Source organism: Triticum aestivum, chromosome 5D (genome assembly GCF_018294505.1).
Source record: "Triticum aestivum cultivar Chinese Spring chromosome 5D, IWGSC CS RefSeq v2.1, whole genome shotgun sequence".
Classification (NCBI taxonomy): Eukaryota; Viridiplantae; Streptophyta; class Magnoliopsida; order Poales; family Poaceae; genus Triticum; species Triticum aestivum.
In genome coordinates, this window is record NC_057808.1 from 566315227 (window position 1) to 566338914 (window position 23688).

The following is a 23688-nucleotide window of genomic DNA, read 5'->3' on the forward strand; positions in this document are numbered from 1 at the left end:
CAGTGCTTGATGTGCTTCGATTATACTCTTGTATCATATCATGGGAAAGATTATGTTCCGTATCTACTATCACCTTCAGATTACTTACTTGTTTGTTTGATATATTCGGAGCTGCAGGCACCCTCCGTGGATGAGGACGACAACCAGGGCATCCATGGTCGACAGCTCGATGGCTCCTCGGGGGCAACACCCCCACATGGTCGCTTCAGTTTTCAACGCCTTCTTTTCTGTTTGTGTGGGCTGAAAATGTGTGAGCTTTATATGGCACAAGGGTGTGCATTCACTGATGAATCATTATATCTTTGATATTACGAATGTTTGAAGTCTGAACCTCCTATGTACGACGATGTGTATATTCTGTAAAATGTGTATTTTCATCATTTGTCCGACAGTCTAATACTGAGCTTAAACATGTACTCTTGGATGATATGCGTGAGTTGTGGACTTCCTGCCCTTTATCACAAATCTACAGTACGTGCTTCAGAATTTAGTTGGCATAAGATTAATTGTGCTTTTTATTTTGAGGAGGAAAGAGTACCTTGTTGAACCAACTCTTTGGGACTAATTTTAGGGAGAACCTACTCGGCGGTCCTGATGTTGCACTCGGCAGCGGCGCCGGCGGTGGCATCGTCTTGTTTCAGATTTACTAAATGTGAGTGTGCATCAAGTTTCAGATTTGTGCAAGAATCATCTTGTGTCTTTCGCGTTGTGTCTTTGTGTTGTTGAATTCAGGTTCCTGTCTTTCTGTTCGTGGAAAATCTTGTTCCTCCAAATATATTAGAGAGAGAGGATTGCGATCTTGCTTGGGTCGTGTAATCAGATTTAAAGGACACTATTTATAGTAGATAGGCATATGGTTCATTGCTAGCTTGCTAGACCTGCGTGGCAAATGCCAGTGTGTATTTATGCAAGGTATAGCTTTCTGGATAAGTAATACCCCTTTATCTGTACATATAGTGGCCATGAAGGGTGGCTGAGCCATCAGGAGCGGCAGCGGTGGCCTGCTGCGGACGCTGCTGCGGCTCCCTGTTCTTCATCGCCTGCGTCTACCTGCTACGTGCCGACCCCATGTATATCCTCTCCTCCCCGTGCTTCTCTTGCCTGGGAGGCAACTCTTCAGTGTGCTTGACATGGTCCATCTTCTCCTCCCCATTGCTCTCTCTAATCCCCAATGTTCACATTTGGTCTGCTCTTGTCTTGTAGATGTGCAGGAAGAAAAGGGCCATAAGATTGTACAGGCAGAACAGGATGTTGTTCTGTTCAACCACATTGCCCCTGGTAAACACGATGTAGGCAGTGTGCAGGCCCGGTCCTGAGATTTTGAGGGCCCGGGGCAAGATAACAAAAAGGGGCCCTAAACCCACATAATTTTTTTTCTATTTCAAATGCAAATGAATACTAATTACACTAGAATTTACGTTAGGTTGTTATTCAGCAATTTTATCATCCTATAATTTTTGGCTAGGTTGTTATTCAGCAATAACTAACTAAAGCTAATTCCTCGAAATCCCTAGCAGAGGTACTTTCTTTATTTGCAGGGAATTAGTACATGTACTTTTCTGGGACTCAATAAACTCATTTGCATGTTCTCTTTTTTTTCACGTTGTTAGATGATATTATTCAAATAAAATCTACAATACAAGAAATTAAGAACAATACTAATTAAATAGTATATAAATGCTAAGAAAGAGTCATGGAGCGATGTACCTGGATGGCTAGAAAATTCAAAATTGCAAGCTTTTGCTTCTGCTTACGAATCACGAAGAGAAATCCGAGTTTCCATTTTCTATTCCCAAACAATACAAGAAATTAGAGTGTGAGAGAGATATGCACGAGAATTAACTTCACGAACCGAACAATCTGACAGGACTAAAAACAGAAGATTTGCGTTGAAGAGGAGGTTAATGGAATCTCCGAAAATCACAAGTAGACAACGCAGGCGACCTTGGTATTAGACTGGCTGTTTCGTTCCAGAGAAGAAGTAGAAAGATGAGAAGACCACGCGAGTGCGGCAAGGCCGGAATTAATCTATCTGTTATAGTTGTTTCCCTTTTTGAGAATCAGTCAATCTGTTACATGGGAAAGAATTCTTTCCTAAAAATCACACATGTTAAAAATCACTCGATCTGTAAAATGGGAAATAATTAATTACCTTTTTAAGAATCACTCAATCTGTTAACATGGGAAAAAAATGCTTTCCTAAAAATCACAATTATTTTCTAATCTAAATATCACAATGTAAGGAAACCAAGTCATTAGCCATCGGGGGCCCTTCCTAATCCGGGGCCCGGGGCGGCCGCCCCTCCTGCCCCCCTCAGGGCCGGCCCTGGCAGTGTGGCGTGGATAGCCGATGCTTTAAAATAATTGTAGCGTTGATCCACTTTTCACATACTGAATCCTAATAACAGGGAATAAGGGCTAGGATCAAATACAATGAGTAAGTAGCAAAATTAGAACGATAATTGTCAATTAGAAGCATTCATCCGGATGGATTTATGAGATGCATATATAATGATGGCTCTAGTTCAAGTGATGACATAGCAGTAGCTGAAATAGAAATTCAGTGAGCATCTTCGCGTTAGATTTCATTTAGTTTCAATTAGCATTGGGCACTGGCTGGTTTCAATCTTGCTACCATCTATTTGGGAGCCCCCTTCTAGGGGTTGGCACGGGTGAAGTGGCAGCCACTGATTGCGTTGTAAACAACATGAATAGTGAGCCTGATGAGCAGGCTAACGGTGCGGGCGAGATCAGTTAGTACGACAGATAGAATGTTCATGCATATTGAAATGTGCCTTATGGACTAAATTTGATATTAACATGTGTCGTTCACCTTACGCGCAGATATGGTTGCAAAGGTTGAAGAAGAGTATGTCGATCCGGAGCCTGAGCAAGCTATATTACCACCCCCAGCCAATAGTAAGTTCCTGCAAGACAAACACAACAACATGTGTGTGGCATAAGTAAATAACTGAGTTAATTTTGTTCCTATGATATGACCTGAAACATCTTCGCGTTAGATTTCATGTACTTACTAATGCTTTGACCTGAAACTGGAACCACTGTAGCTGTTCTGCTGCCAATTTAACTTCGTTTGCATTTAGTTTGTCGTAATATTAATTCAGGTTCTATATTCTGCTAGGTTAAGTTGTTTATTTAGTTAAGTTCCCATCTAATTGCCTGAATTAGTCATGTATGGAGAGCAGCTGAAAGTTAGAACAGGGTATGCAACAATAGTGTGATTTATGTTGCTGGAAGTACTGCCAATGCTCTTGTCATTTTTTAGCTTTGCTCTCGGTTTTGTTGGCAAGGGGTCTTTGGTCATGAATCCATTGTAGAATGGAAATAGTTCAGCACCAAGGGACAATCGAAATTACTATCATGATATTCTAGGTAGTAATTACTCAAAAATAATTTTTTTTTGTTCTTTCATTTTTCTCCTTTAGTTTGGTATGATGATGAGTTGATGCCCCCGTCATGTAATTATTCCAAGATAGCCTGACTGTAATATTTCTAGGAGAAATATTATTACGAATGGAGAAAGCTTTATTTCAGGCATCTCAATTATCGTCCTAATATTACAGTCAGACTATCTTGGATGAAAGACATAGTTCGTGTGCATCATGACATTCCCTGCAATATTTCTTTCTACGTAATCATTCATGTGTGTATATGTGGGTATGTTTGTTGGTATCTACTCACTATATTATATACTGTGTTATTCAGAGATCCCGGGCCCTGCTGGGAGATCAAAGGCTGGAAGTGCATGCAAGAGGGCATGTTAATCAGGCAGATTATCATTCAAAGTCTGGATCTACGATGCTTCTGGCGCAGGTCCTGTTTCTCTCATTCCTCCCTCCCAATCCTCAACTTTCTGGATCATGGACGTAATCTCGGCACAGTCACATCTTTTTTTGGTAAATGCATATGAGCAACGAACTTGGGAGGATTTTTATTCTGTTGTTAGTTTGCTTCATCTAAATATATGATGTATTAATTTGTACGCTGATGAAAAATTTGGCTGATACATATGGTTCCTTAGCTTATATTTCCGACCATTACAGTTAGGTGTCTTGATTGGCTTTGTGACTTGATAACATATTGTGGTTCGACCAGATTGGATTGCGAGATGCGACATTATGCAGGGGAGTCCTATTTTTATTTCAAAAGCTCGGTATTTTTTTACAATGGATGGCACAACTTAGGCACGCTTCGCTTCTTTGCCCAACCTGTTCCCGGAATGTTTATTTTAGTTCCTTCCCGCATCAGTTCTTTTTTATCTTTAGGCTGAATGATAGAGTGGAGATGTTAAACTCCTTCATGATTAGAACATGGTGATTAGGAGAACATCTTTTTTGAGTTATGATTTATTTGAGATGTTTAGACAACGATTGCTACTTTCAAATTGATTTGATATGTTTCTCTGAAGTTTCATTCATTTCATGTGTGTTCAGGTATATATACTAGAAGTTGTTATGGCTCACTTCCATTTATATCATGTCGACACGGCGAATCAGCTGATTAGAATTCTGTATATTTTTCTTCACCTTGTGAGAGGCACATCTTTCAACCAAGAATGTCAGTGACTATCCAGAGGACATGGTAAGAATACAATCTCAGCACTTGCATTTTCATCTCCTTCTACCTTTTTGTTTCTTGAGGTGTTAGAATTTGTGGGAAACAGTTCTGGATTTTTGTGTGTATGGTAGTTTGCAAGTGAATTTGCGACTATTTTGGATACTGCCCCCAATTAAGGTTAATTAGAAATTGTGGATGCACACGTGGTTTGTGTTCTTTATCATGGGGTATCTGTTCTTTTGCACATAGGTAGAACGTGCAATATAAAGATTAATTAAAGGTATACATTAGTGTCTATGCATTTCTAATCTCTGTTGAACTGATGAAAGGATCCACAATTATGTTTCTACTTAGGAAAACCAGTTTGATTAGAGTTTTTCGTTCTCGTGAACTTTGGGACGGTCAATGTGATGTTCATTTAGCTTTCGACTATGCAATGTGAGGCAAGCCGCGCCCCCTATATCACGTTTGTGGTAAATGTAGCAAAGCTTGTGCCTACCCTTTTAGTATCAATATGGTTCAGATGCAATATTTTTTATTTCATTTTTTTTGCTTCCATCACACATATGGCATTAAAGTTCTTTATCATGTATGTAGGCAGAGTTGCTTTATCACTTACTGATGCTCTTATGGTAAACTGTACAATATTAAGGTGTTGGGCCCAGAAACAGGACGAGTAATCCTCTTTCAAGGTTAGTTTTGTGCCTACTTCTTTATGTACATAACTCGTGATTTGATGAATAGTTAAGTTCCCTATATTTTAGTATTTCTTTCTCTTTCTCTTTCTCTTTCTCTTTCCTATTTATGGTTCCGGAACTGAACTTCTACCATTTTCTACAAAATTAGAAGAGCAAATAATGTTGACAAATGATTATGATTGCTTATTTATTTTCTTGGTGTTAGATTACTAATGTGGAGAAATGTAATTACTTACATACCAATACCATGAGTCCGCTGTTCATTAATGTTCACCAAAAATGATGATAAATTGGGTGATTAATTGGTGTCTATTAAGTGTAAACTTTATTGAAAAATATTTTGTGTTCCGGGCCTATGAGTCTTTGTTTTGTTTGTTTTCCAGAGCACACAGTAAATACAACAGAGCACAGAGCACAGAGCAGTAGCCTTTGGAGCAGGTTACAATTTCTACTTGGTGTTGGAAGAATTTGGAGCAGGCTACATCTATGATGACACGGATTGGTTATGCAGGATCTCTTGGTAATGAAACTCTTCCATTGGTTGTACCTAATCTTGTATGTTCCATTCTTTTTCCTTTTGAGTGGATTGCTATATGGAATACCATCTATTTCTAATGAATTTATATGTTGCTTGCTGCCTTTTTTAATTGGATAGATCCAATAACTATACCAATTAATAGATTTTTTTGACTGATATATGATTCAATGATATAAATGCTATATATTTTGTATCCGATATGCAAGGTTACTTGAATCTCCTCGCATATTTTTTTTGCCATTGTTGCTTTGTATGGAAAATAGCCTACTTAGTTGATTTTGGTTTAGCCTTGGATGTGGTTTGCTTACTCAATATTGACCTCAGTGCCACTATGCCTGCTTTTGAAACTCTTTAGCACTGATAAATATGCTCTGTTACTCTTAATCAAGCTGCTTTTATACTGAACTTTATGTCATGCTGCACTTACTCAGGCTAAATCCTTCTGCTTTACCATTAGGACAACAAATAGTGGTTACTTCTCATCTGAGCTTGAGTTGTGGTGAATGCGACCGATGTTTCGACCGCATATGAAGATGTAGTTCTTTTGGTTTATCAACTAATATTATCGTATATAGACGTGATGCCTGTACAGAGGCGATTTGAATCAGTATGGTAGCAGATTACCCTGTCCTTATCATAAATTATGTGTGATCACCGCTATGAGACAGTCCTTCAGATGGATTTACCACTCCATGGTTATTGTAAATTATGAACGAATTATGTAGTTTTAGTATCGGTTCTTTAATCTACTTCCTTTGCCTGTGTTATTCTTTGTTAATGCATATACAAAACCTGGATTCCTACTAACTTATCATTACCTGGTTGACCAAAATGTTGGGACCGGCACCCTCGCGCCAAGGCGCGATCCCGATCTAGTATTGAGAGATTTCTGTACACCTGAGGCATGTGTGCAGCACTTGCGTTAGCTTGCTATTTCGGCATGGAACGTGTGACACTTCTGGGCTAGTGCAGATGATGATTTGTTCAGTCAGCTAGTCTTTCTCACACTCGCAAAAAAAAAAGCTAGTCTTTCTCACAATGTCAGCCTGAGAAACGAACCCAGCAACGGCCGTCCTGGATAGCAAGGAGCTCTCGCCAAAGCCCTTCTTGACGCTGACGGCGAGGTAGCTCCGGGTGGCGGCGGCAAATCCTTGGGTCACCCGCCTCGATGTTCGGTCCATCATTGGCCGGTGTTGGCGGAGGGCAAGTGCGCGGCATCAGTGGATGTCGACCTCCACTGCCGTTAGCGGGATGAGAGAGGGAGTGGGGCCGGGCGGCGCCGAATGCGGTGTCGGCGTTGTGGTGGCTTCCAGATCATTTGCGTGAGGTTTCCGGTTCGAGGAGAAAATTTGAGGCAGGCAGGAGGTGGACGAAGCGAAACATTTCTAAGGGGAGAGGAAACTTTTTTTTTAGGTTGTACCAATTTCTATCCATTTCCGCAACAAGTAATTCTGAAAGGAGAGAATAGTATAAAGTTGAAAATTACAACACATGGATCACTTTAAACAGCACTAGAGAGGACAATCGTATTGGCACATAAGAAAAAACACCCGGTGTAAAAGAATTTTACGGGTACGACTTTGAGGGAGTTGACCGCTGAACGCCTGAACCAAATCGTCATCGTCCACCATCCACCAGCCACGGTGTTGATGTCATTGTCATAGAAAGCGCAACCATCAATAAACCCTATTGCATCACTGCTTTGTGAGCCGTAGAAAGCGCCACCATGGACGGCGGAACGCATATCGATGTGGCGCATTGGTCGGGGTTCAACCCTGTCATTCTTGGGCCTCAGATCCGCCGTCCCTAGTTGACGAATACCACCGGATCCGCCTGCCTGTAGACCATAACCCAATGCTAAATCAACAACCACATTGAAAGAAACCGTCGTCGCCGCCGCATGAAGCAGCGGCCGACGACGAACTCCTGTACGTACATGACACTTTCCACTCACTCCTCGGAGCCTCCTCAAGAAGAAGCCCTGCGATGGGGCCGAAGTGAGGAACACCTTATTCTCCGCGGTGGCGATGCCCACTGTTCAGAAAAACTACTAACCCTAGACCACCAACCAGCCGGATACGGAGCACCGAGATCCCCACCTCACCTGCTACCGCTGAAGCAGCAGGCGGATGTGGAAGGGATCCACGAGCCAACCGGCTGAAAGCGACGGGGACTTGGTCGCCTCCTCTTCGCCTGGGAAAGAAATGAAGACTGGATCCGCTAGTCGGGTTCACAACTCTTGAGTTAAGGTCAACGTGCCAAATCGCTCGCAAATGTCCTCATCATATTGTTCGGACATTTTGTTGTCACCCAATGGCGGTCGAAAAAATGTCAGGACCCGCAAACCGACATCAAATGCAGGGAAGTTTGGTGGAGTCCGGTTGTCTGTTGTCCGACAGCCATGGCCCACCCAAAGCCTTTCCCCCCACTTTGTCCCTTCCCCGTGATGTGTATCTGCACCATCGGTGACCGACGTTGCTATTTATCACCGTTCATATATGTATTCCCAAATTCAAATGAGTATGCATGTTTGATAGACCAATCTCCGTTCATATCTTCGTTTAGCCATTTGCAATGGTACAGACCATCGATTTCTGAGAGAAAACATAAAAAATGTTACATAGGTCAAGAATTGTATTCTGGACATGTGGGTCCATTTTCCCTGTAATTGCAACCGGAAGTATATGTGTGATCATCGAAATATTTCAGAACTTTCATTATACATATTTAAGATTTAAGTATGTGTGTTTGAATTCGGTTTAGCTAAACCTCAAGTGCCTGAAAAATATTCTTGGTGTCATTCACCTTTTTCTTCTTCCCGAGCGCGTGAGATGGGGAGGTTGGACCTCGCTGCAGACGAAGTAACCTTACTATCTATCTAAGGGATGTGGGGGTGCATGTTCATTGAGAAAGCAGCAACCTCACTATCTGAGGGACACGAGGGTGGGGGTGGGGGGCGGGGGGGGGGGGGTGTCGTCGGAGTTGTTAACCATGCATGGCTTAGAAGGATGGTCGGGGCGGCGACCAACACTACGGGGATGGGGGGAGAGGAGGGCGGGCGGTGACAGCCGCTGGCCGGGGGAGGGGGGGCAGTCGGTTAGGGCTAGGTTGGCCGGCAGCTAGCTGCGCGAGAAAGAAGAAGTTGGAGGTTGAAGATGAACGATGCCTTAATCTATTTTCAGCCGTTGGATGGAGATCTAATGGAATGAAAGTAAGTGATCCAACATATTTTTCAGGCAGCTGATGTATAGGTGATCCCGTTTGAATTTTCACATAAATATATACGAAAAGTACCAAAGTTTTGTTTCATAAAACCTAGTTATATGCTAACTACATTATTTATAATCTTTCTTCGCATTTGAATTTTTTTATTTCTAGTTGGTGCCTTCCAGCTCAGTTTGATGTGGTTGGTGGCCTCCGGCTCGGCTGGATGTGGAGGATTCAGGCCCGATCTAGTCCTCTATCAATCCCAAAGCCCGGCGGTGGTTTGGACTGCGGCTAGTTTTGGCCATGTCCAGAAAACCCGGGCCAATGGCTCTATGCCAGGAGGTAGACCGTGGCGGCGAGGTGATGAAACCGGTCATGGCTTGGTGGTCGTGATCAAAATTTGATCGGCTGAGTGGGGTAGCTGCGGATTATGTTGCAGCGATCTCATACGGCTCCGCGATGGTGATGGTCACCGAAAGATCTTCAAGAGTGTTCATCACTCAAGATCTAGTGGGTCGATTTTCACGATGAGATGCAAATTATGAACGACGACTTGACGCGGAGGGATGGTTATGCTGTGGCGGCGGTCGCATCGCATGTAACTGCTGGAATCGTGGAAAAATGGTGGCGACAACACTTGAGTGACTTCGATGGTGATGCTAATCAAGCACTTGGTCACGAGCTCCAGGATGAAAACCTAGGCCTGACCAGTGACGGTTATACCTGGCAATGTCGATGTTCTTAATTACGTCGTAACCTAATTGAAGGCATTACTCGGATATGTTCGGATCGATTCTCCAGGGTGAAAGCTTAGATTCTGGCCTTTGTGGTTGGATCCGGTGACGACGATGCTTGATTGTCGCTACCTTGTTGAAGGCGTTGCCGTTGAGGAACCTTGTCGTCTATGTGATGTCATGAGATGGTTGGTGCGGATGCGGTATTTATTATAATCTATCGATCACGGACCTGATCACTTTGTTTTTTTTCCCGCCTACATATAGATTTGGTCTTATGTGACTTTGCTATTTGCCGACGTGTTTCTGTGTGTGTGGGTTCGTGTTAGTTGTGTGCCGGGTGCATCCTAACTATGCAGAAGCCGGGTGTGTGCTCTTTGGGTTTGTATCCTCTTAATGCTTCTTTTTTTTGAGCTAATAAAATTCAATCTTTATAAGAAAATCGTAGCTATACGGACATGGATGTATTTTTTTATTTCTAGTATTCTTTGTACTACCTTGACGGTAGGTTTTCAAGAAAAAAAAACAGAACAGAAGGTAGTGCTAGTCCAGTCCACGCCCGTGTACACCCAAAGCGTGCGCGCAACATTTTACATTTCAACCTTTGACTGACACGCCGCCGTCCTCCGCCCGCTGCCACCCCCCTCAAAAACCTAGGCCCATCGCCGCCGCCGGCCGCCATGGCGCCGCCTCGCTCCACCGCCGCCCCTCCAAACCTCCCTATGCCCGACCCTACGGCCGTCGACGAGTTCAATCTGCATCTGCTCCACGCGGCGAGCGAGGGCGACCTCCCGCTCTTAAAGTGTCATCGCCCCTAATCTGGCAGGCGATGCAAAGCATGGCAATGAACCACCAAAGGAGGCGACAAGTAACAGTGAATGATTGAATTCAAGTAATTGGGCTGAGTCGAGTTAGTGGGCCGCGGGCCATGTAATTGTGGTGGTAGCGTGTGAGTGGGAGAGCCTGATATAAGCTCAACCTCTGTAGCTGTCCGGCAGAATAGAAAATATCTGAAATGAAATAGTCTATTTTCCCCTCCCGTGCTCTGTTTCTCCTTCTCCCTGAGCTTCTTCTTCTCCACGCCGCTACCTGCTTTTCCCCGTCCCAAATCCTAGGGTTTACCCAAGGCAAGGACACGACAGTTGGTATCAGATTGCCTCTTCGATCCGTTGATCCCCGCTTCCTCGAGATGGGACTATAACATCGACCGATCGGTTGTGTGGCTGCTCCGGTAGCCGCCTGTAAATCCGAGATCGGCGTTGGTCCGGTTCAGAGAGGGTGACGACGGCGCCGTTCAAGCCGAGCGCGCAGACTCGACATCTGGTGGACGTAATGCCGACGTTTGAGGAGTGCGTGTTGAAGGAGTTGGCCGCCCTCAAGGAGATTGGTGAACAGGTCGCGCGAATCGACGGGATCAGTGCACGGCTTGATGGCCTCGACATGAAGTTCTCCAAGCAGGTGCAGCGCCTGGACCAAGTGCAAGCGAAGGTTGATCTCTTGGTTACTTCCATCGGGGAGATCCACCAGGAACAAGTGCAGGTGGCTCGCGTGATCAAGGAGTCCCATAGTACTCAAGATGCAGATCTGGACCGGCTCGCGCAGCCCAGCTATTTTGCGGCGTCTCCGACAGCCGCGCAGGCAGCGTCCACCACCCAAGTACCCCCTCCGCTCCGTCGACCCTTCGATCCTGGACGACCACCGCAGTCCCCGCGCCCCCTGATGAGCAGAGCTCCAAGCGGCCATGGATGCCGAAGATGGAGTTTCCCCGATTTGATGGCGAAGGGGTGCGCATGTGGTTGGATAACTGCGAGGTCTACTTCCAGCTGTACCAAATTCCCGAAGGATTCAAGCTTATGTCTGCGTCTCTGCATTTACAAGGTAATGTTGCCCATTGGTATCAAGCATGTAAGCACACAGATGCATGTGCAGACTGGCCACGGTTTAGAGCAGCAATTCTGCGGGAATTTGATGTCAATATCCATCGTAATTGCCCACGCGAGTTACTATTACTCAAACAAGATGATACAGTTCAGCAATATCGTACGGCGTTCAATCAGCCGGTGTATCAAGTGAGACTGTATGACGCAACTATCAGTGAAACTATGCTGGTCACTCAATTTATGCTGGGACTGAAAGAGGAAATCAGGTCTGCGGTTGAGATTCAGTTACCTGCTACTGTGGGACTGGCAGCAGAATACGCCTTGGTGCAAGAAGCAGTTTTAGAACGTCAGAAAGTGCAGACAACAAAAATTCAAAAACAGTTCAGCAGTCCCAAATACACTGCAAATCGCCAAGACCAGTCTGTTCGACCCCAGTTCACTGCAGGAGACTTATGGCGTGCAAAACAACTTAAGGAATTCAGGAGAGCAAATGGACTCTGCTACAGTTGTGGAGAGAAATACAATCAGGGTCATGTGTGTGCCAGCAAACCACCTCTGCAACTCAAAGCTCTGCAAGCGCAGGAAATTGAAGGACAGTTATCGGATGAGATTCTGAACGCCATTTCTGCTGAGGAGGCTGTAGAAGAAGTAGCAGCTTACTTATCTGTCAATGCTATAGCTGGTTCTGAAAATCCTAAAACAATCAGACTTTGGGCTCTAGTTGAAAACAAAGTTATGTTACTACTAGTGGATTCAGGGAGTTCTCATACATTCATTGACAGGCAATTAGCAGACAAACTGAAACACAAAGCAACTACTCTCACCAAACCACTGCAAGTGAAAGTGGCCAATGGAGATCAACTTCAATGTGATACTGAAATGGCAGGCTTACAATGGTGGATCAGTGGACACACTTTCACTTCTGACATGAAAGTTATTGATCTTGGTGGGTATGATGCAATCTTAGGTATGGATTGGCTTGCCAAGTGGGGAGCCATGACTTGTCACTGGGAAGAGAAGTGGCTACAGTTTGATAAACAAGGTCAACAGATTAAACTACAAGGGGTGATAGAGAAAGAGCAAACTGAACTCAAGGCCATTTCTATGGAACAAATGCTCAAATGGCACAAAGGTAATGACATATGGGCTACTGTTGTACTATCTCCAGCTCTGCACACTGAAAATCAGGAGATGCCAGAGTGCATTACCAAAGTCCTAGCAGATTTTACTGATGTGTTTGAAGATCCTCAACAGTTACCACCCCACAGAGTGTTTGATCATGCAATCTCACTGCTGCCTGATAGTGCACCAGTTAATGTAAGGCCTTATAGATATAATCCACAGCAGAAAGATGAGATTGAGAAACAAGTCAATGAGATGTTAGCTTCTGGACTGATTAAACCCAGCATGTCACCATTTGCTTCTCCGATGCTGTTAGTCAAAAAAAAAGATGGGCCATGGAGATTCTGTGTGGACTACAGAAGACTGAATGCTTTGACAGTGAAGAACAAGTTCCCTATGCCTGTAGTTGACGAATTGCTTGATGAGCTAGCTGGGGCAAAGTGGTTTTCTAAATTGGACCTCAGATCGGGATATCATCAAATAAGGATGATAGAGTCAGATGAAGCGAAAACTGCATTTAAAACTCATCATGGACAGTACCAATTCAGAGTGATGCCCTTTGGTCTCACAAATGCTCCTGCAACTTTTCAGTGCCTGATGAACATCATTTTTGGCAAATATGCAAGAAGATTTGTTCTGATTTTCATGGATGATATATTAATATTCAGTGAAACACTGGAAGAACATGAGGACCATTTAAGACAAGTCTTACAAACTCTGAGGACCAACCAGTTGTATGCAAAGATGAGCAAATGTTGTTTTGCAACCCAGCAAATCAGCTATCTTGGACATGTGATTTCTGACCAAGGTGTGGCCACAGATCCTGAGAAAACAAGAGCTATGGAACAGTGGCCCCAACCCACCTCTTTCACTGAGTTGAGGGGATTTCTGGGTTTAACTGGGTACTATAAGAAGTTTGTTCCACATTATGGCATTTTGGCAAAACCACTGACATCTCTGTTGCAGTTGAAGAATTTCTAATGGACACCTGCAGCACAACTGGCCTTTGAGAAGCTCAAAACAGCTATGTCTTCCACACCGGTGTTGGCCCTGCCTGATTTCTCCAAATCATTTGCAGTAGAGACAGATGCCTGTGATACGGGTATTGGTGCTGTCCTCACTCAAGAGGGCCACCCTGTGGCCTACTACAGCAAAGCTTTAGGAGTCAATAATCATAAATTGCCTACTTATGAAAAAGAATTCATGGCAGTAATGATGGCAGTGGATAAGTGGAGGTCTTATCTCAACAGAGGACCATTTGTAATTAAAACAGATCACACGAGTTTATGCAACTTGCAAGACCAAGTACTTCACACTGAATTGCAGAAAAAAGCAATGGCAAAACTGGCAGGCCTACAATTTAAATTTCAGTACAAAAAGGGCACAGAGAATAAGGCAGCTGATGCTTTATCCAGAATTGGACATGTCTTTGCTGTGCAAGCAGTGTCCACTGCTCAACCAGTTTGGGTGCAAGAAGTGGCAAACTCTTATGCAGTGGATACCAGAGCACAAGAATTACTAACAAAATTAGCTATAACACCTGAGGCTGAACCTGGATTTGCACTGTCACAAGGTCTCATCAGATTTAAAGGAAGAATTTGTATTGGAGCTAATGTTGGACTGCACACCAGGTTAATTGAGGCCTTTCATGCATCTCCTATTGGGGGACACAGTGGAATTCAAGCTACTTATCAGAGAGTAAAGAAGTTATTTCACTGGAATGGCATTAAACAAGATGTGCAAAATTTTGTACAACAATGCCAGACATGTCAGCAGGCCAAGCATGAACATTGCAAATATCCAGGTTTGCTTAATCCTCTACCTATTCCAGCCAGAGCTTGGGAAGATGTAACCATGAACTTTGTGGAAGGACTGCCTAAATCAAATGGACACAGTGTCATTATGGTAGTGGTGGATAGATACTCTAAGTACAGCCACTTTATTCCCCTCAAGCATCCATATTCTGCTGCTACAGTTGCTCAAATGTTCATGCAACATGTTGTCAAGCTTCACAGCATGCCTCCGACAATCACTTCTGACAGAGATACCATCTTCACTAGCCATTTCTGGAAGGAATTGTTGGCAATCTGGGGTCCCAAATTACAGATGTCCACTGCTCGACATCCTCAAACCGATGGGCAAACGGAAAGAGTGAACCAATGCTTGGAAATGTACCTGAGATGTGCGGTACATGACTCTCCCACCAAGTGGCATAATTGGCTAGCTCTGACAGAATTATGGTACAACACTACTTATCACTCCTCTTTGGGCTGCTCCCCTTTCAAGGCTTTGTATGGGCAAGATCCTCACATGGGACAGTTCCTTAGACCTCCTGAAGAGGCATCTCCTGATGTGCAACAGTGGCTTCAGGAAAGACAAGCTTATGCTGAACATCTGAAACATCACCTCCAACGAGCTCAACAGAAGTGCAAAGCAGATGCTGACAAACACCTCTCACCTAGAGAATTTACAGTGGGGGAGATGTGTTCCTGAAACTGCAACCTTATGGTCAACTGTCTTTGCTCAATAGACCATGCCCCAAGCTTGCTTTCAAATATTTTGGACCTTTCAAGATCGTGGAGAAGATTGGACCAGTAGCATATAACTTGGAACTGCCCACAGATGCTCAAATCCACAATGTGTTTCATGTCTCTCAGTTGAAGCAACATGTGCCTGATCACACTCCAGTATTTCAGTCCCTTCCAAAACTACCACAATTGGATACTGAAGATCTTTCTCCTACCGAAATTCTGGATCGTCGTTTGGTCAAGAAAGGCAATGCCGCCTTGTTACAAGTGCTCGTGCGTTGGGCGACTTTGCCAGTTGAGTTTGCCACATGGGAAGATTACACGGCGCTCCAGAAGAGGTTTCCACGGGCAGCAGCTTGGGGACAAGTAGCTCCTCAAGGGGAGGGCACTGTCATCGCCCCTAATCTGGCAGGCGATGCAAAGCATGGCAATGAACCACCAAAGGAGGCGACAAGTAACAGTGAATGATTGAATTCAAGTAATTGGGCTGAGTTGAGTTAGTGGGCCGCGGGCCATGTAATTGTGGTGGTAGCGTGAGTGGGAGAGCCTGATATCAGCTCAACCTCTGTAGCTGTCCGGCAGAATAGAAAATATCTGAAATGAAATAGTCTATTTTCCCCTCCCGTGCTCTGTTTCTCCTTCTCCCTGAGCTTCTTCTTCTCCACGCCGCTACCTGCTTTTCCCCGTCCCAAATCCTAGGGTTTACCCAAGGCAAGGACACGACATAAAGGGTACGTCTTTCGGGTGGGCTGGCGTCTGGGATCCCAGGGCAGGGAGGTACTGATTTCCCCCGGGGTTCGTCGTGTTGCAGGGCTGGTGCGGGCGCTGGAGAAGAGCAGGCGGGATCCCAGGGAGGTGCTGGATGCGACCAGGGAGGCAGGCCTCGGGGCGCTGCACATGGCCGCCAGAATTGGGAGCGTGCCGGTGTGCAGGTACCTGGTCGAGGAGATAGGGGTCGATGTGGACGCCGACGGCACTGAATGTACTTTCCTCTGGCCCTTAATTTGTCTCTAAAAAATGTACTCCAGCCCTCTTGGTAGGTGCGTTCGGAATATAAAAATTCCTAGGCCAGCAATAGATTCCATGCTGTTAATTACTGTAGACAACAAAGCATGCTCTGATAGCCAGAGATCGATGATCCCGGTATACATCTCTTTTCACTGACGCTCGACTTAACCTGATAGCCGTAACACCTCTGCTTTGCGCAATGTTTGGTGGAAGCTTGGATACTATCCGCTATCTTCTCGATCATGGGGCTAATCCAGACAAAGTTGTTAGCGACGGCTTCATCCCGCTTCATCATGCCGCTGGAATGGGTACTTCTCTGCTAGCACATGGCATCTTTCTTCCAGTAGTATTGTATTGCAATATTGTTCTACTCTGATATGATTCCCATGCGTGTTGGAAAGAGAGTATGTAGAAGATGGTATTTGCAATAGATCTACTTTGGGAGTGGCAAAGTATTCAGATTTATTTCCTAGCTTACGCTCTTCTTTTGAATAGGATTCCTAGCTTATGATGACAAACATAAACGGCTAATCAACCAAAACTACCTAGCTTACATCAAGCCATCTACTAGTTTCTTGCTGGTATTTGACTTATGATGTAAAATTATGCGCCTCAGCTTCTTGCTGATATTTCACAGCCATTTTCCTTCCCTGAGCTAATGTAAGGAAAATGGGTTATGTTCACACTGATAGTTAAATTGATGTGAAGTCGACAACAGCCAAACTTTTACAAAGTGACCCTCTTTTCATGGGGGTGTTCTATTGTTGCCTGGCTAGAAGTTGTCTGACAAATTTTTCATGGTTTTTATTGTATACTTTGGATATCAGTGCCATTTCCTTTTTATCTCAAAAGTTGCCCATTTTCTCATATTCTTCTCCCTTGTCTGTTTGTAACTATTCCTGGGAATGTAGTTTTAATTGGTGTGTGTCTTGATCATATAAAATCCCCCCGTCACACAATTAGTTGTACTTTGTAGCATTTACATGTTGGATTCTCTTTTCATCTTTTTTCCTTCACTCAGGAGACCGTGAAATGGTGGAACTCTTGCTTACAAAAGGAGCTTCTGTTGACTCAGTATCTGCCAGTGGGACACCATTGCATATCGCTGCCTTCAGAGGGCAGGATGAAGCTATGAAAGTTTTATTGGAGAACAACGCAGATGTAGGTTTAATAACACATTGTTTCCTCCCGAGGTGTAATTTTGGCTAGCTGCATTGTTCCGATGAAACTACGCGGATGTTTCATTTGCTTTGCTGGTTGTGTTGAGTCGGCTTTACTGCTTTTGTTCAGTTGTTTTGAAGTCCGAGGGCAATTATGAGCTAACTTAATACATTTTTCTAGCAACTATTAAAGATCATGCCTTTGTAGCAGTGACTAAGTGCACCCTGTTAACTTTTGTTTAAATTCTACTGAGGCCAGAGTGGTTTCTCTGTACTCCATAGGCTGTAGCTTACATCCCATTCGTACCTGCTTCTTCAATATAGGCTCCACTATACACGCAACTATATGTTGTCCAAATGCCAATTTTAAGGGCATTGCAACATTCTGAATTCGTATCCCCTCTAGTATTCATGATGATGTATGTTTTTCTTTCACATACGCTTATTCTGTCTGGTGGCTCTTGGTGGGTTCATCCCTAGGCTCTAGCCTACCCAGCTTGGCTGGGAACAAAAGGGTGTGCTGTTATGTGGTACTTCTCCTTCAAAGGGACACATGGGACAGAATTGATAAAACGGTCTAATTGCTTAACATGGCCACTAAGGCATTAATGCTCAATATATTATTTCAGAAGCTCTTGTTGATACATGTTTGCTTTTGCAAAGCCATTGAAAGATTTTTCTTATTACAGAAGGTCCTAGGACCACAAATCATTCTCCTTTTTTATTTTTATGTTCTTTCCTACATTTTACTTCAGTATATATATTTAGTAACTCATGTGTTATTCGTTTCTCACCAGCATAACAAGATACTGCCTGGTATTGACACCCCCCTTATTTCTGCCATAACTGCTTCCTCAGTGAAATGTGTCAAGCTCCTGGTTGAGGTATCATGAATACAGTCTCATTTTCATTGCGTCAGGCCTCAGAATTACTTAAGAAAATTTCGGTTCAATGCTACTCCTTCCGTTCATTATTATAAAGACGTTCTAACTTTTTCTGATTCTGATGTATATAGACACATTTTAGTGTGTTTGTTCACTCATTTCAGTCCGTATGTACTCCGTATTGAAATATCCAAAACATCTCATATTTGTGAACGGAGGGAGTACATTTTTGCACAGTAAAGTAGGTTTGGCCTTCTTTAACGGTGTTTGTTATGTGATCTACCTTTGAGACATTTTTGTGGATGCGCTACACTAATTATTTCCACAAGAAAGTGTCGTTTCTAATCGGCAATGAGCTCATAGAGTTCCTCTAGAAACTGATTCTTGAGATCATACTTTTTGGTAGGCTGGTGCTGATGTCAATGACGGTCTTGTACCCCCTTTAGCTGCTGCTGCGGATAAAGGCTTAACTGCATGCTTGAAATGCTTACTGGAAGCTGGTGCTGACCCTAATGTTCCTGACCCCGTAAGATTTCTTTACCTCTATGCCACGGCATGCCAATTGCTTGAACATAGGTACTGCTGTTCACACACATAAGAATACTATTTAGAGGTTTTCATGATTGGGACCTGCATTACATCACAGATACTTTATGAGTTTTGATAGCGCAATCTAAGATCTACCAGATTCTGCAAATTGGAAGCCTGGCACATATTTTAAAAGTGAATTCTTGGAGCTGTTGCTCTTCCAAACAGGTCCAATAATTCATGAAGCTGGGTATCCATAGTTCCAAGAATTCACTGAGCTGGAATTGGGGGGTTTTGGGTGTGTGTTTTGTTTGTTAGGCTTAAATCATCTTATTTTAGCCTACATATTATCCAAGAGGGTGAGGTCTTCCAAACATGCCCTAAGATTCTTGCTATAATAAAATTGTTCCACTCAATCCAACATCCTAGAATCTTATATTTAGACTGTATGTGCTGTCACATGTTGCATGCAAATATAATTCTAGGGGTCATGTGTTTTCTTATGAAATTAGACTTAATTAAAACTGCCATTGAGACTTTTGGCTTTCTTCATTTGTTAGACTTAGGCGCGCTAACCATTGTATTAGAAATATTTCCATGATCGTAATACATCCTAGCAATTGCATACACACTTACCTTTCTGAATAACACTAGAACCAGTGAGCTGCTGGCATTTTTCATTTCTTTTTAGGACTGTTTATCTATTTTTTAGCATGCTGTGTTACGTAATTGGAATGGGAGGCCATCAAATGATAAAAATACATCTCTAGTAACTCTTCAATAATGTCGTATACATCGCCAAGTCATTTTGAAATCCTGCGTATCTTGTATGAGTTAGTTGTACAAGATTATCTTTACTAGTGTTTAAAGACATAATGTCATTGCCAAAGAAATATTTGTAAGACAACTCGGAATCATGTTTCAAGTTGCATCAGGGCTGTCAGTTTGCAGTCTGAACGAGGGGATATGCCAAAAGGAAGGGGTTCAAATTTTGATTGGACAAACATGGGTTTTTGACAATCATTTTAGCAATTAGTTCTCATATTTTTTTTCATAATTATCTAAACCCTTTTTATCTTACTAATGATCTAGTGGAGTACACTTTTCCGCCTTAGCTTCCATTCCCCCTGGCCTTTCTGAAAGTGCCTTTCTGAAGTTGAACTTTGTGTACAACAGTCGGGTAGGCTGCCAATAGAACTCGCTGCACTGAACGGTACAAGGGAAGATGTTGAGATCTTATTCCCTGTAACTTCTTGTATTCCAACTGTGCATGATTGGAGCATCGACGGAATAATACGCCATGCAAAGTCAGTGTCTATGAAACAGGTATGCATTAGATCCTGTGTATTTCATATATTTTCTAGTTTAACAGTGGGATCAACTTTGAATCCATGGTTCCGAGTTTGAATTACCATACATAAATTAGCCGTGTTTCTATTTGCCACTTTTGATTCGATGAACAAGAATTTTATACATGCTATTGATAATATTTTATAAGATTCTTTGGTTGGGGGTGATGGCCTGATAGGGCTTGTGAGGTTATATTTATGTAAAAAGTGCTATCTTGGTAGTATTTATAGAAGTTTCTAAAATACGCAGGAGAACTGCGTACCTTTATTCAGTAAAAAAGAACTACTGCTATGTTGATAGTGTGGGCTTTTGTGTGGGTGGGTGGAAGATATCACGAGTTCTCAAAATTAATATTTCCTTGTACTATCAGGAGCAAGACTGCGGACCGAGATGTTTCTGTAATTAAACATGACTGTTCTGCTACTTTTTTGTGGCAGAATATTATGCGCTGTTTCAAAAAGCGGCCGCACCAGTCAAGCACCTATCGCTTTTAAGAACTAAGATAGTATATGCACTGCTTTATACTGGCATTCTTGGGTCTTCTTGATTCACTTGTTTTTCTTGATCATTTAGGGTGATTATTCAAATCTAAGAAGAATAGAAGAGCTGAAGTCACTCGGGGTTAAGTCTGTCAAGAGAAATGATTATTCTACTGCGGCAACAATGTATAGTATGGTATGCTATTATACCTTATTTCTCAATGTGCGGTCTTGCATATATCAGCTGAAGTTACTTGAATAGAGGTTAGGTGATCGTGATCTGGTTTCACATAATTCTTGTCATACATGCTCCCTTTAGAGAGTGATCATCTTTCTGGCCGATATGTACAGTTGGCCTCACGCTTTGCTTTGAGACACATATCTCTTCAATTTATTGAAGATAATTTTTATTGCCATATGTAAGTTTGACTATGAGGATCTGACAAGGACTTCTGTATCCTTAAACAGCAGCAGAACTGTTGTTGATTTCATTTTTTGATGGGGGACGGCAGGAGCTCTGCTTTTGCATTGTAGAAGAGGGAAAAACACAGTACAACTGTACAACAGAGAAAAACGCTAAGACTCACACATGGAAGTTAAACTAAGCAACCCATCACCCTAGCTCGGATGAGCAGACTTGAGGATCGAAACATCCTCCTGGATGAAACTAGCTAACGCAGCCGCTTTCATCACTTTCTGCTCTAAGATCCTTCGGCTTCTTTTTTTCTAGAGATGCCAAACGACATAAACTGTGATGTCTGCCTGACCATGATTCCCTTTTTCCGGGATCCTCCTCCACGACTTGCAAATCCTGAGCGAGGAAAACACAATGGAGGAAATTACGGGGTCGTCAAGCTGGAATTGTTGCCACACATCCTTTGCATAGAAGCACTTGAGAGAAAGTTGCAGTGCACTCTTAGGTTCCTGGTCATGCAGGCAGCAAATACCGTTGTGTGGCCAACCTCGTGCACTGAGCCTGTTCACTGCCTAGTTGTTGATTTCTGGGCTGTGGGTTTGGACTTTAAGAGACTGATATCTCTTACTTGCAAGGAAGAGTGGAGATTATTTGTACATATAGATTGAACGTGTTTGACAATTGTCCTCACTTCAACATTGTCCATTCTTGTACTTTAGTTACTGCTATAAGGACATTAGCTTGAATTGACTATATTGTCCAGACTAGTGCATTTTTAAGTTCTAATCCATCAGAAATTCAAGGTTTTCTTTCTTGCCCTGTGAAGTACAAAAAGTTGCAAGCAAGATGTGATTATATATATATATAATCAGATCAGACATGTCCTAAGTTTGGTCTCAAACTGTTGGATGCATGCAGGCAATGGAGCATGACCCTCATGATGCTACCTTGTTCTCGAACAGGAGCCTTTGCTGGCTCCGCATGGGCGATGGACACAAGGCTTTGCAGGATGCCCTTGCATGCAGAGAAATGCGGCCTGGCTGGCCAAAGGCCTGCTACCGGCAGGGCGCAGCGCTCATGTTATTGAAGGTGTGGTCGACTATATCTATCTGGTTGGCTGGTTTGTTGCTCCTTTATTATACCGCCGCATGTTGTCCATTGTTTTACACCTTGCATTGTATCATCATCAGGACTACGGGGGTGCACGTGATGCTTTTCTGGATGCAGCCAAGTTGGACCCGCAGAGCTCTGAGATCAAGGCTGCGTTGCGGTACATTTCAGTCTCACCCATAACCTGTCATATCTGAATCTACAGCCGATTTGCACAACTACTGATCTTGATCTACATACATACTCGAAGGAGATTTATGCACTGCATACATTTATTTGTTAGACAATGTAGTCATGCATTGAAAAGCCTAAGCCTAATTTTGCCAAAACCCTAGTGATTCTGATATACAGTTGGTGTTGGAATTAAACATGCAGGGAAGCTATGAGTTCCCTGGAGATATCCCATGGCGCAACAAAGACCACTTGAACAGTATGGAACTGGAGTTCCCTGGATCGGCCTTGTTGTTTCATTGGTTAAGTTGGTGAACCAGTATGAGGAAAGAAGTAGCATTAGGGATCGACGGAGGGCACTTTTGTCATTTCCAGCTGCTGCCTCGGCTCTTTTGTTTCCTATTTTCTTTTACTTTGGTTAAAAAAAGTAGCAAGAGATGCGTCGACCTAGTCATCAGTGGCTAAGTAGCCCAAGATACATGGACCAAACTCCAAAAGAATATGCAACAGAAGAAGCAAACAATGCAATATATCTTTGCTACTCATGTACTCCCTCCGTTCCAAATTACTCGTTGTGGTTTTAGTTCAAATTTAAACTAAAACTACGATGAGTAATTTGGAACGGAGGGAGTAGCAAAAGAAGTGGTCTTGGTGAGAGGAGCAATTAAATCCTCTCTCTCCCAGAAAAGAAAGGAGCTGCTGGTGGTGGTAATGGTACCGGTGGGTCGATGGCCGGCTTTGTCCCGTCGGTCCACATATATGCCAGTGTACTATTGCCTTAACTCACTCGACGACTCCCACGCTCAGTAGACATCGGCTTTCGTGAGTTGGCATAGTTGTATGTTGAGAACAAACAAACCATGCGTCTCCAAGAGAACAGAATTTAAACGAATAATGTTACATCTATCCGGGAGTTGCGGAAGATTTACGGGCTAACTAGGAAACGAGTTGACATGGCTGCCAGCCCGTGTGGTATGCGCAGCTATTTTATGATGCAAGGAAAAACCAGAAGGCAACTCAGTTTTTCCAAAGGGAGACGAGGTTCACTTTTTTGCATCATTCTTCTTTTCTTGATCAAGTCCAAGTATATATGCTACAGTTGGTGTTTTGAGTTGACTCTTGAGTTGATTTGAAGGAAAGCAACGTGCAACTTGAACACGAGCATAATGAATCTCGATCACATGCGTTACTTAGAGATCCTGAATTGGGGATGATCTTTCATACTGAGAATGAGGTGCAAGAGTACCTACATCAAATATGCTAAGGCAAAATGCTTTGCTGTGACGAGAAGAAGCTCA

General features: G+C 43.2%; 1 protein-coding gene across 2 annotated transcripts; it reads left to right on the forward strand.

Annotated features, from left to right (window-relative positions):
* The first annotated feature begins 10354 nt into the window (after positions 1 to 10354).
* LOC123126288 (ankyrin repeat and SOCS box protein 5-like) lies at positions 10355 to 22882 on the forward strand. 2 transcript variants are annotated; one of them, XM_044546649.1, is made up of 11 exons: positions 10355 to 10559; positions 16097 to 16267; positions 16470 to 16601; positions 17315 to 17454; positions 18251 to 18337; positions 18744 to 18863; positions 20042 to 20191; positions 20789 to 20890; positions 22028 to 22198; positions 22300 to 22379; positions 22595 to 22882. In XM_044546649.1, exons 1-11 carry the CDS (start codon positions 10436 to 10438, stop codon positions 22644 to 22646), a joined length of 1329 nt encoding a protein of 442 aa, XP_044402584.1. In that variant the 5' UTR covers positions 10355 to 10435; the 3' UTR covers positions 22647 to 22882. The 2 variants fall into 2 exon arrangements, with proteins under 2 accessions (XP_044402584.1, XP_044402585.1); XM_044546650.1 differs by lacking the exon at positions 10355 to 10559 and adding an exon at positions 15880 to 16016.
* Positions 22883 to 23688: the final 806 nt, after the last annotated feature.